Source organism: Phoxinus phoxinus, assembly GCF_949152265.1.
Source record: "Phoxinus phoxinus genome assembly, chromosome: 6".
Lineage (NCBI taxonomy): Eukaryota > Metazoa > Chordata > Actinopteri > Cypriniformes > Leuciscidae > Phoxinus > Phoxinus phoxinus.
In genome coordinates, this window is record NC_136881.1 from 42,411,723 (window position 1) to 42,425,836 (window position 14,114).

At 35.3% G+C, this 14,114-nt stretch overlaps 2 protein-coding genes across 2 annotated transcripts in view; both read left to right on the forward strand.

Moving 5' to 3' along the window:
- Positions 1-10,074, forward strand: part of LOC306999726 (polymeric immunoglobulin receptor-like) — a 44,951-nt gene extending 34,877 nt beyond the window's left edge. Inside the window, exons 5-9 of the mRNA XM_079614621.1 lie at positions 2,344-2,646; positions 8,186-8,233; positions 9,084-9,173; positions 9,358-9,401; positions 9,479-10,074. Coding sequence (XP_079470747.1) covers positions 2,344-2,646; positions 8,186-8,233; positions 9,084-9,173; positions 9,358-9,401; positions 9,479-9,700 — 707 coding nt within the window. The 3' untranslated portion in view covers positions 9,701-10,074. The remainder of the gene's footprint in view (positions 1-2,343; positions 2,647-8,185; positions 8,234-9,083; positions 9,174-9,357; positions 9,402-9,478) is intronic.
- Positions 34-1,971, forward strand: LOC307000239 (polymeric immunoglobulin receptor; the record flags this gene model as incomplete). The annotated part of the gene is made up of 5 exons (XM_079615674.1): positions 34-146; positions 234-527; positions 614-931; positions 1,096-1,410; positions 1,952-1,971. Exons 1-5 carry the CDS (start codon positions 104-106, stop codon positions 1,969-1,971), a joined length of 990 nt encoding a protein of 329 aa, XP_079471800.1. The 5' UTR covers positions 34-103.
- Positions 10,075-14,114: the final 4,040 nt, after the last annotated feature.

Genomic DNA, 14,114 nt, shown 5'->3' on the forward strand with positions numbered 1-14,114 from the left:
CTGATAAAGAGCTGAAGAAAGAGGAACTAAAGCACACAGATGTAGAGACAGAGAGATTCACACAGAGAACATTCAGCATAAAGAAGACTGAACTCAACTCACAATGAAGATCCTCCTCATCTTCTTCACTTTCTCCCTGATCTCAGGTCAGAGCTTTTCTCTTTCATCACTGCAGTAATGATGCTGTTTTCTGTTCATGAGCTTTCTGATCACAGTATCAATCTGATTGACAGGTGCAGTGAGATGCGTCAGTGTCACTGGATATTCTGGAGGAAGTCTTCTGCTTGATTCTGGGAAACGTTGGTTCAGTAACTCCGCTAAATATATGGCCAAATTACCTGAGTGGAGAACAATAATAAATGATACGAAACATGATAAATGGATTAATGAAGGACGGTTCACACTGTTTAAAAACAATGATGGAAAACTCATGATCTTCATCAGAGAACTGAACCAACAAGATGCTGGAAGATACGCAATTGAAGTCCTTCACAAGTGGCGTATATATATGACTTTGAATTTGGAAGGTCAGTCATTTTTTTAAAGTCTTTGAGTAGAAAAAACAATTCAAAGTTTTGATATTCATAAAATATTTGTATTTTTTGAATGACAGATTCATGTTGTAAAGTGTCAAAGAGAGTGATGGTGAATATTGGAGAAACTGCAACCTTCAGTTGTGAATATTCACAGAATCATATTAATGATCCCAAGATCATATTCAAAGAAGGAGAAGACTCTATTGAGACGATTTACAGCACCTCGAAGAAGACCGAAAGATTCAGTGTTTCTGATGACAGACAGAAAAATATATTCACTGTGAGAATTACTGATGTGACTCCAGATGATGGAGGAGTTTATTTATGTGGAGTTTGGATCAACAGACACTCGTACAGTTACTCCATTATTAATACTGTTCATCTATATATTATTAGTAAGTAGAATAAGCTCTCAATCAAATCTAGCAACAACAAAAAAACATAATTATATAACATATAAAACATATAAATAGTAAAAATATTATTATGTAATATATAATTTATCAAACTATAATTACATCATTTGTCTTTGAGGTTTAATTATATTTGTGATTGACAGCTAAAGTGGGCGTGTCTAGAGTGACTGGCCACTCAGGAGGTCGTATGATGATCAAGTGTGAACATCCTCAACACAAAACCAAGCCAAAATACTTCTGTAAAGAACCAGATGGATGTTCAGAGAGCAAGAATCCAGGAGTTCAGGATGAATGGATGGAGAATGGAGATGTTTCTCTATATGACGACACCAGAGCAGGAGTCTTGATGGTGTTTTTTAGAGAGCTGAAAGCTGCAGATGCAGGCACATACAGATGTGGAGTGAATGTGTCTCACTATGCTGAGAGCTCCACTGAACTTCAGCTGGACGTCAGAGACGGTGAGGAACCGGATATTTTTTTTTCTAGCATTTATGAAGTATTTGATCTGATTTTTATGTAATTTCACAGCAAAATCCCCAGTGTTAAATTAACACTGCTCAGTGTTTATATGAGTCCACACTCAGAGAGTGTTAAATGAACACTGAAGCAGTGTTAAAGTTAATGAGATAATTAAGTGATTAATTGAGTTATGATTGAGCATTATTGAAGACACCTGATGATAACACGCATTTTGCAGTGCATTCTGGATGCCACCAATCAAATCTCATTCATGGCTCCCATAATGCATTGCTGAATGAATTAATAATGAGCTTATGTTCAGAGGTGATCTGTTTGTCACCATTGTTGAGATTCATACGCTAATTCTTGATTTCTGTGTGTGCCTACCTTGAAATACTTTTAGGAAGGTTTTTTTTTTGTAATTTATTTGTTCATTTGGATTTAATTGAAAAGGCTAAAAAAGGCTTACTCTACAAGGACAGTGCTGCTATAATCCATAAGATAACCTTAATTTACAAATGATGCTCTCAATGAGTTCAGTGCTTCAGGCCAACTGTTGATTATGTTAAAACACAATCAACACCATCAGATCACCTCTTCTCTTTGTTCATCTGACTGTTATAACTGAATTACAGCAGCTAAACAAATTATACAGTTAAGAAAGTAAGGGTCAAGAGCCCAACTAAACAAAACAATGATCTCCATAGTGGTGACCATTTTACATTAATTTTCTCCTTCAGTGATTCTGCTTGTTATCATCAGGTGTCTTCAATAATGCTCAATCCTAACTCAATTAATAACTTAATTATCTCATTAACTTTAACACTGCTTCAGTGTTCATTTAACACTCTCTGAGTGTGGACTCATATAAACACTGAGCAGTGTTAATTTAACACTGGGGATTTTGCTGTGTTAATTATCTTTGTTTACAGATGCAACGTTTGTGACTGAATCTGCTCATCTTGGTGAAGAAGTCAACATCACCTGTCAGATCCCAGAGGAACATAACGTTCATTTCTGCAAAGAGGATGATGATCACATCTGTCAAAACATCAGCACATCTGCAGTGACAGAAACGAGTCCTTCATCTGAGAGAAATGAAGAGAGAGTGTTTACAGTGAGCATCAGTAATGTGAGCGTGAGAGATGCTGGAGTTTACTGGTGTGGAGCAGAAACCAGAGACACACATTTGACTTCCATCTCCCTGACCACCAAAATTCAGCTCGACCTCTTCAGTGAGTGAATTCAGATGTTTATTGCTGTAAATACAGTATATTCAGAATCATGTGGCGTAAAGGACTAATTCACTTAAAATGTTTAATTCGGTCGTCATTTTCTCACCCTTAAGTTGTTCTAAACCTGTATACACTTCTTTCTTCTGCTGAACATAAATAAGTAATTTTGAAGAATGTTAGCAATCAGCAGAGATGTATAGTCCAGGGGTCAGAAAGTAGAAGTCCTGCCATAGTTTATTCCACCCATAAACTCAGTCAGATGATTTCACTAATTAGTTCTCTCTCCTGTCTGAATTAGCAAATCCAGGTGATTGGAAATAAATACTGAGGAGGACTTTTACTTTCTGAACCTGGGGCCTCATTTCTAAAGCTTGCGTACGCACAAAACGGGGCTGAAAACATGCGTACGCCAGTTCCTGCGCAAAAGGTGGGATTTATAAAGAAAAACTTGACGTGAAAATATGCGCACCTCCACGCAAACTCTGACCCATGCGTACGCACATTTTGAAGACAAAGCAGTTTGGCAACACTGATGGTGAGTTGAGGAATTGACTGCGGATAAAGGGAATTAACCCTTTCCAAAATGGCAAAATTAAGTTTGACATATTTCAATATTTACAATATTTACAAGTTGCTCATAGGTCCCGGTTACAACAAAAAATACAAACTAGAAACTACAAACTTGTTGAGACAAACTTTAAGTTGGCTTGAGAAAGCCGGACCAGAGAGTTTGAAGAAGTTTAAAGTAGTTTGATGTTTAAAGTAGGTTAAAGTTTGATAGATAGATAGATAGATTTAGAATGGTAGTTTAATTGAATCTAGGGCTTCAGGGAGTTTATATTTGAGTTTTTGGCTTGTACACTAATGGCCCACCGTAGTCTTGGCTCAATTTGAGCACTCTGCAATGTAAGTCTATGGGATTTTTATGATTTTTAATATTAAAGTAACACTAGGTTACTTTTCTTTTTTTTGCTCTCGGGGTCCCCCTACAGTTGGGAAACAGTATTGTCCTCTACTACTGTCGTAAACTCTGTCATGCACGTGCATTTGTTGACAACCATGATACACTGTAAAAAATAAAACATAGATTTCATTTAAATTTAATTAATTAAAATGAGGCAACAGATTACAAGCAATATTATTAATTAAATTTTACAAATTAGAATTGAGTAATAATTAATCAAATTAATTCCTTAAATGTTAACCATTTAAAATGAGTAAAATTTACAAAATATATGTTATTGCCAACATTGAAGACACCTGATGTTAACAAGCAGAATCACTAAAGGAGAAAACCATAATTAAAGTCACCATTATGGAGATGAGTGTGTGTTTTAGTTGGGCTCTTGACCCTTAAAATAATAACTTTAAGTTTTGTGTGGCTGCTGTACATGAGTTATAACAGCCAGATGAACAAAAAGAAATGTTGATCTGATGGTGTTGGTTGTGTTTCATAATTTCACAATCATTTGACTTGAATCACTGATCTCATGTAGAGTCCAATTTATGAGTTAAATTTATTTTATTAATTCTAGCTGCATAATATTATTATCCTTTTCAATGGAATCCAAATGATCAAATTAATAATAATAAAAAATATATCTGTTTTTTTTTAGGTGCACACAGACATCAAGATTTAGCGTATGAATCTCAGCAATGGTGACAACCTCTGAGCTCATTATTTATTCATGCAGCAATACATGATGGGAGCCATGAATGAGTTGTGATTGGTACAAACCAGAATGCACTGCAACATGCTTTATAAATGTCACCATTGTTGAGATGCACAGGCTGATTCATCATGTCTGTTTGTTTGTTTTTTGTACAAGAGAAACTTTTTAGAAATTATTTGAATTACATTGTAAAAGATAAAAATATTATGGTGTACAAGGCCAGAACTTCTATAGTTAACAAAGTTAACTTAAGTCACAAATTGTACTCCATTTGAGTTCAGTGATTCAGGTCAAATGATTGTGAAATAATGATTATGTTAAAACACAACCAACACCATCAGATCACCGTTTGTTCATCTGGCTGTTATAACTCATGTACAGCAGCCAAACAAAAACTTAAAGTTAATAATTTAAGGGTGAAGAGCCCAACTAAAACACACACTCATCTCCATAATGGTGACTTTAATTATGGTTTTCTCCTTCAGTGATTCTGCTTGTTAACATCAGGTGTCTTCAATGTTGGCAATAACATATATTTTGTAAAATTTACTCATTTTAAATGGTTAACATTTAAGGAATTAATTTGATTAATTATTACTCAATTCTAATTTGTAAAATTTAATTAATAATATTGCTTGTAATCTGTTGCCTCATTTTAATTAATTAAATTTAAATTAAATCTATGTTTTATTTTTTACAGTGTAACATTTAAGGAATTAATTTGATTAATTATTACTCAATTCTAATTTGTTAAATTTAATTAATAATATTGCTTGTAATCTGTTGCCTCATTTTTATTAATTAAATATAAATAACATCTATGTTTTATTTTTTACAGTGTAACATTTAAGGAATTAATTTGATTAATTATTACTCAATTCTAATTTGTAAAATTGAATTAATAATATTGCTTGTAATCTGTTGCCTCATTTTAATTAATTAAATATAAATGAAATCTATGTTTTATTTTTTACAGTGATAGCCCTGAACACTGTAGGAGTTCACATGCAGGTGTTCTGCTTGCGTCGCGTGTGAAATGTCTTCATCCAGGTACAGTGGCATATATTTCAGCATGTCATGATATGAATATAATTTCATGGGTTTTATTTTTTTTTCAAACGACAAATGATCGCGATGCTCACGTTTACAAGCCAGCGTCATTATAGTAGCCTAGTCTATTGGTTACCGTTTTACTGAATCTATATGATACTTCAATGCAATGTTTGAGTGGTAGATATAATAACCATATCGTCAATATTATAATATCAAGCTACCGATGAATCTGCAAATTTTACAAATCGATTTGCATTATAGCTTGAGGCAAGACAAATAAACAAATATCACAGACATGTTAGGTATCCTAAAATATTATTTTGTACATCTTATATATTTACTTGCAAGAATGTAGCCCCTACCAAACTTGTACACGCCCTTTAGACATAGGCTTTCATTTGATATTTGAAAGTCTGCATCGGTCAAGCATAGGGTTGCCACCTTTGATTTGTGAAAAACCGGGACACTCAGATTATTATTATTTGTTGGGGTCTGAGTCTGAGTTGTAGGTTGTAAATAGTATTTTCTTTGACACTGGTGGCTCATCCGACTTTGTTGTGTTATCCTCATAGACAGTGGTTATCCTCCTCGTCCGTCTCTCTCCCCATTTCACACAATAGATGTAAATAGACAGTTTTTAAAAAGCTAGCTAGCAACTAAACTCACACTGTATCATCTTTGGATGTGTGTTGATGCGCGCGCGCGACCGACCGACCGACAGCACAGCCAGTTGCTAGGCGATAAGTTGAGCTTCCAATCAAATAAAAGTAAACGCCTGGCATTGGCCAATCCACTGTTTTACCCGTTTTTACCATGGTTTTTACCCGTTTACGGACACAGGATTGGATGTACTGTACACAACTATGAAGAAAACATAGTAACAGTAGACGGAAACGGTTTAATTTGAAACCAGGAAATTCTACTTTAGAAGTACATTTTCACAAAAAAACTGGACAATTCGTGTCCCGGGAAAGAATATGAATTTTCTGGGACTGTCGCTCAAAAAAGAGAATAATCCCTGGAAAACCGGGACGGGTGGCATCGGGCACCCCTCCTCCTCCTTCAGCTCACGCCAGCGAGAAACAATGTTGATCCTCGTTCTGCCTTTAATGCGATCACTTTCTCGTTTCCTCTTGTTGCTTTCCTCCGACAAAACCTTTGCTTTCTTGCTTTTCTGTGCTGCTTCGGCCATGACTATAACATTTGGCAAACAAACGCTAGTTTGGCTCGCACGTCCGATTTTAAGGAAGTGGGGGTGGTGGTGAAAGTGACGTATATGCCGTAAAGCAGTCGAATTTTGTAGTTCTCTTTGTTCGCCGGTTACTACCCGAAACCCGAAGTTTAAAAGTACGATTAAAAACGCTACATACCCCGTCAGGCTATGGCAGACGTGTCATTCAACCTATTGCAAGTCGATGTACCATCACAAGAGACTTGGAAATATATTATTAAGGTTGAAAAGTTACCTGGTGCTGCTTTAATTTTTAAGAAAACTGAAAGTCAAATTAGTTTGAAAAGATATAGCACACCAAGTCAGAACAGTCTGAAGGTCTGACCCGAGTTTGGAGTTTGTAGAATTAAAGCTCTAGGAGGAGTTAGAGTTGTACATTTTTAGTAAGAAGAATAATAATAAAAAGTTTAAATAAATTTCAGTAAGTTGGCTTTCTCAAGCCAACTTAATAACATTAAATCACCATTATGGGTCCTAAAGATACATACATCCATGTTTAGTTTAAAGACATAAAAGGAACTATATGCTGAAAGTACGTAAATTTAATTTCTTTCACTTCTATTCTTAAATGGATGTAGGCCTATCACTCATTATGTTTTAAAAAACACAAATTTCCTTGCTCCTTTAATATATGCATGGCTAATGAGGTAATTTGCATTGTCTATATATGGTTGAATGTGGGCGGAGAAAGGGCGTTAAATGATTTTTTTTTGCGTGTGCAAATTATCAGTTAGGCTGTGATTTATAAAGTGAAAATTGCGTGCAGGTGTGCGTACGCACGGTTTTATAAATCTGATATTTTTTTTGCGTACGCCATTTTTGGCTTTTGTGCGTACGTACACTTTTAGTAAGGTTCCTATGCACAGTTTTATAAATGAGGCCCCTGGACCTTATCTGAGCCACAAAACCTGTGTATATTAAATATGGAGTCATCTCAGTATTAATAAGCCTGTTAACAAGCAGAATCACTGAAGGAAAGAAGATAACAGAAAAAGAGACGAGCAGAAACACAAGAACTACAACTGACTTCAGACACAGTCTTAGATGAAATCCACTGAAGAGAAAAGAAGACATTAAATCTGTGAAGATCTCAGCAGAGGAGGAATAAACAACTCCACAAACAGCATTACCAGCTTCACTTATTACTAACCAGACTGACTTTATTTCTGTCAGACATCTACAGAAGTTTTTATTGAGAAGGTTTTGTGGCTCAGATAAGGTCCAGTTCTGGATTATTTATTTTGCTTTTGGATGACATGTGGCCAGAGGTGTAAAGTCCAGATTCAGAAAGTAAAAGTCCTCCTCAGTATTTTGTTCCAATCACCTGGATTTGCTAATTCAGACAGGAGAGAGAACTAATTAGTGATATCATCTGACTGAGTTTGAATAAACTATGGCAGGACTTCTACTTTCTGACCCCTGGACTATACACCTCTGGCAATCAGACAGTTGATGGACCCAATTGACTTTCAAAAAAATACTACGGAAGTCAGTCTGGTTGAGAAATGATGACAGAATTGTATTTTTTTAAGTGAACTACTGTATTCCTTTAAATGTCTGTGTTTGTTTGCCGTGGCTCCAGTAGCGAGACGTGAAGGAGGATCTAAAGTGCATTTAAGCATCAACAAAGGTAAGACAGTTTATTTTATTTGCATCTTCTTTCATATCAAAATCACTTTATTAATCAGTTATGGGCGAGTACCGATGTGAGCGGAGCTGCGAGAAAAAGCATTTCCACTCCATCGTTTGGTTTTATGCTATTTAAATATGCACACAGTGTTGTCAGATTCATGAACAAATGACTCTTGTGAACCAATTCATTTGAGTAAATCAAGAACATACAGTGCAAGTAGTGTTGTCAGATTCATGAACAAGTGACTCTTACAAGCCAGTCATAATAAAGAATCGTTCAAAAGACTCACAAACAGAGTGCGATTTGAATAATTCAGTGAACAAACTCAGAGAAGTTACTGAATTAATGTCCATCCACTGCCACTAACTGAACTGTAAGATATGAATAACTTCTCACTAAGATATGAATAACTTCTCACTAAGTCAATATTTAAAAAAAAAATGAAATAATCCTGTGCAGATTGTCTGAGTTATGTTGTTATTTTTTCTCTCTGTGTTTGTGATGAACAGGCTTTTTAATACCAGATCAAACCACAGAAATGAGCTGAAGGTTCAGAGTCTGTTTAATTTAGCTGTGGAGAATTACAGTCTTTATTCAGAAACCCACAGTGAGACACACGAGACTCAGAGACAGACGAGAGACTGAAATACACTCATGTGACTGTAGAGTAGTTCAGCTTCACAGATCACACATTAACACTGAGATCTGTTAGCTGTGTTTTTACTCAGCCTCCGTCAAATGTATTTAACATTCATAAGTGTTGAAACAGACATTCATGTTGGGGCTGAAAATTTTATTATATTTGTGTTATTCATCTCTGGGATATGTTTGTGTGTTTTATTTTCAGCCATGATCATCATTATGTGTGTGTGTGTGAGTCTGCTGCTGATTGGTGGATTCACTCTGACTGTGTGTAAAGTAAGACACAAGAGACGAGGTTTGATCATTTATTATCTGTTGAAACACATTAATAATTTAAGTTATTTTAATGTCTCTGTTCTGCTTCAATGAGCAGCAGTAAAACCTCAATGTGTTTCTGTCTCAGATTCTGCTGTTCGTCTCCAGTTTGATCTAGTTTGTCTATGTTGTACTAATTGATTCATTTTGTTTTGGGTAATTAGGAACAACCGTAACATCAGAAAAGAGAAAGAGTAAAAATACATTGGTGAGTCGTGTGTGTGTGTGTGTGTGTGTGTGTGTTCTCCTTTTAATGTACATTTTATCTCTATTTTCCATGTGCAGTCATCATGTGCAGGCAGCAGACGTGATTCTCTCACAGATCCTGGATCAGCTCAGATTAACAGTCATGATGATCTACCCACAATCCTCTCTGATGAGCTCCTGTACGCGTCTGTCAGTTTCCAGAAGCATGAAGAGTCTCTCAGTGAAGCTTCAGTCGCTGTCAGTAAGAACGAGATCGACTGTGATTACACCACGGTCAGTCGCCGCATGAGACTCAACTAACTCACTTATAACTGATCACAGATCAGCACACATTACACAAGTATTGCTTATGTTTACAGTTAGTTGATAAAAAATCTCTTTATAATCCATAAATTATTGTTAAAGAGTTGTTTTATTGATCAGGGTCGTTCAGTACAGACTGTTGAATCATGAGACACTTTAAAGTTTGCTCATGTTTCTTCTTTCACATGTTTAAAATAGCAGTTGTGTCAGAGGTTTATTGGTGTGTGTAAAGAGTTTGTCATCACAGTTTATCTGAGGGTGTGAATAAAACCGGAAACACAACACCTACGTGACACTTCTATAAAATACTTTAGTTTCCACTCCAGATGCAGAGACATTTTAAAATACAGCTTTAACACATACAACCTCATTAATAGCAGCTCTTAAACATACAAGTGTAAAACTCTTTATGATGAGATGCATCAAACATGAGAATCGGTTAAAATGACAGTTTCCTCTTTCTCATCTCTCTGAATATTGATTATTATCATTGATCTGCTTTAGATTTGTAGTTACAGAAAGATCATGAGAAAGATAATATAACTTAATATTTAATAACTTCATTATTTTGACATTATTTTAACACATTGAACACTTATCAATGCCTTATGCATTAACTTGCTGATCAATACTTTTGCTGATGTAGTTTTCAGTTCTTTCTTTTTCTGTTTCTGATGTTACAACTGCTTATACCTTTACTGTAGAATCATATTTTAATTCACTGAAAAATAACAATAAAATTGCTATCATTTCTTGTTTATTGTCCAAATGGATTCTTTTTACACTATATTTGAAATTCAAAACATTGTCACAGCATTACATTGTTTAAAACAGCATTAAAATTTAGTGTGACTTAATCTAGTTTTCATTCTGATGAAATCAATGTTTCCAGATCCCAGAGAAACATCTAAATGATCTGATTATTATCATAAAAGACAAAGTTTATACTCTGCAAAGGAGAACGTCTGAGTCTGAAATCTGAATAATTCGTTATGCATTTTTACTTTCTCACTGTCAGGAGTGATTCAAATATGTAGATATAAACTGATCAATATTCATTTTAAATGCATTGTCATTATTGTATTCAAAGACTTGAAAATTAATTTTAATCTGAGTTTAAGTTTTTGTCGGATAGTTTCTCACGAACGCTGGAGGTGTGTGTGTGTGTGTGTGTGTGTGTGATGAACAGGCTGTTTTTTCCGTCCAGCTCAAAGCGACAGAAACAGGTGAAGGTCGAGGGTCTCAGTTCAGTTTAGTTAAACACACGTACTCAGGAAACCCACAGAGAGACACACGACACTGAACAGAGAGACAGAAGATGAACAGAAGACATATAAAGACTAACAGATGATCCTTCAGTAATTCACCTCAAACATTTACTGAGTTATGAACTGAGAAAAAGACTGAAAAAGTTTCTGATCAACAAATGATGTATGTGTGCTTTAATAAAACAAGCAGCATCTCCAGGTTTACTGTATTGTTGTATGTTTACTAGGTTAAAGACACTAGCTTGTAGAGTCTCAGTGCTGTGTGTTTGCAGGGTGGTTTGATACTGAGGTCAGTGTGATAAACATCATGAGATGATCTTCAGCTTGTGGATTATTTTTGCTCTATTTATATTCCTTCGGTCAAACCACAACTCTTCAGCCTCCTGCAGGGGTGATACAAACAGGAAATGTGTTTTAGCCCTGATGGACACACATTTTTCTTTCCATAAAAAGATGCTTTGTATTTGTGTAAAATCTGTAAAATAAATATTGTTATATCTCAGCTCTTCCAGGTTATCTAAAATAATAGAGGAAGCACATGCTCAAAACTATTTCTCACACTATCTGGCGTTAAGATGCGAGAGCCCTTGAACTCCTTCCACTGACACTACACACATCATTTCCCACAATGCATTGTCTGTCATCTGTGTAATCATGTACAGCTGTTTCCCATCGCCTCTTTATCCCTGTGTCTCTTCCTATATAACCCTGTTCTGTCTCTGTGTTGTGGTTCACATGGGTTACTGAGTGGTTTCCCATTTTCTATTTTTGCCCGTGTCCTGGGTTTCTCGTTCATGTCTTGCTCTCTGGATTTGTTTGTTTGGACTGATTTCTGTTCTCTGACCTTATGTCTGCTTAGTAGACCATGACTTTGGATTGTGTTGTAAACTGCACTTGGATCTTCTCTCATTGTCACTCAGTGTGAGGAGATGGGGTGGTGGAGGAATGCTGAAAGCAGTCGAGGAATATGGGTGAGTCGACTGCGTATATTTCTAGGTTTTACTCGTGCTGATCGAGTGGTCCTGTTGATTACTGATTGCTGACGCTGGTTGGAATGACTTGTTTGATTATTAGAACGTGTTCCTCTCGAAACTTGTTAATAAAACATCATTTGTCAAATGGTAAAAGTCAAACTTCTCAACTTCATTTGCTCTCACTTGTTTTTCGTCGGTGTTCGCCTCTATTCCGTGATTAAAAAACTGCTTCATTATCGTACGCGGTGGATGAAGAGATGAGTAGCATTTACACCTGCGTCTGACTCTGAGAATCTCATCCACAGTTGCACATTGAACCTTCAGTTCTTATTTATCAGAATCATTTATTTGTCATTGTAAAACATTGGTGCTACTCATGGTGCATACACAGCAAAATCCCCAGTGTTAAATCAACACTGCTCGGAGCATATATGGTCCCACTCTGCAGAGTGTTAAAATAACACTGAATCAGTGTTAAAGTTAATGAGATAATTAAGTGATTAATTAAGTGATGATTGAACATTAATGATGAACACCTGCTGTTAACAAGCACAATCACTGAAGAACAGAGAAACACAAGAACTACAACTGACTTTTAGTCACAGCTTTAAATTAAATCAGCTGAAGATAAAAATAAGACATTCAATCTCTAAAGATTTCAGCAGAGGAGGATTAAACAACTCCACAAACAGCATTACCAGCTTCACTAATTACTAACCAGACTGACTTTATTTCTGGTATATGTCTATGGACAAAAGTTTAGATGTCGATGTTTAAAAAAAAAGGTCACCATTATGGTGATCAGTTTTCCCTTCAGTTGGGAAGTTTGACTCATGGCATTTTAAGTACAATTTTGGTCTTTGTAACAATAATACCAAAACTCATAATATGTTACAAAAGAAGCTAAAAATATTAAATGTCCAGGTGTTATCGTTTTCATTATTATAAAGATGAAAGATTCACTAATCTTATCCCTGACAAAAAACAAAAGTTGTTATTAGTTATTAATAAAAGTCACTTTTTTTGACACAGAGCAGTCATCCTGAATTAAAAATTTGATATACATTTCAGATTTTTTTTTTGAAAATTATTATTTTTATATTAGAAACAACAGACATCAAGAATCAGAGTATGAATCTCAACAATGGTGATATGCTTCATGCTGCAATGCATGCTGGGAGCCATGATTTTTATACTATGGTGCCTCCCATAATGCATTGCGGCATAAAGCATGTCACCATTAATGAGATTCATATGGGGATTCTTGATGTCTGTGTGTTTGTCCAAAAATTACTTTCCCAATAATTAAAAATTAAAGATTCAGCTTGATGACTGATCTATAGAAAGAAATGAATGTTATTGAAAATCTATTAATACCAAATAACCATTTTCAGTAAATGATAAACTTTTTTGATTTTTGTACTTGTTGATAACTATAGGCCTATCACCTGACCATCTTTGTTGTTGGCTTTCTTTGCAACCTTTGTGTGTTTTGGTAAACACTGTTACAATGACCATGAAATCAAATAATAAAAAAAGAATCAAATTGCACAACTAAAGGCAACACTGTTCACCATAATGGCGATTTTAAATGGTGACTAAAACATCAACATCTAAACCTCTGTTAATTCTCAATAAAACTTCTGTAGACGTCTGACAGAAATAAAGTCAGTCTGGTTAGTAATAAGTGAAGCTGGTAATGCTGTTTATGGAGTTGTTTAATCGTTCACTGTTGAGATCTTCACAGATTGAATGTCTTATTTTTATTTAATTAAATTAGGAACTCCAAGGCACTCGAAATGTGTGAAAAAAAGTTAAAGTTAAAAAGTTATTTCGAGTGCCTTGGAGTTCCTAATTTAATTAACTAGATTCTGTATCCCATCCAAAGAGCACCGAGATTTTACACCCTGAAGCAGCACTTCTATTTGCATTCTTTGCTTTGATGTCTTATTTTTATCTTCAGCTGATTTAATTTAAAGCTGTGATTAAAAGTCAGTTGTAGTTCTTGTGTTTCTCTTTCCTTCAGTGATTGTGCTTGTTAACAGCAGGTGTTCATCATAATGTTCAATCATCACTTAATTAATCACTTAATTATCTCATTAACTTTAACACTGCTTCAGTGTTATTTTAACACTCTGTAGAGTGGGACCATATATGCTCCGAGCAGTG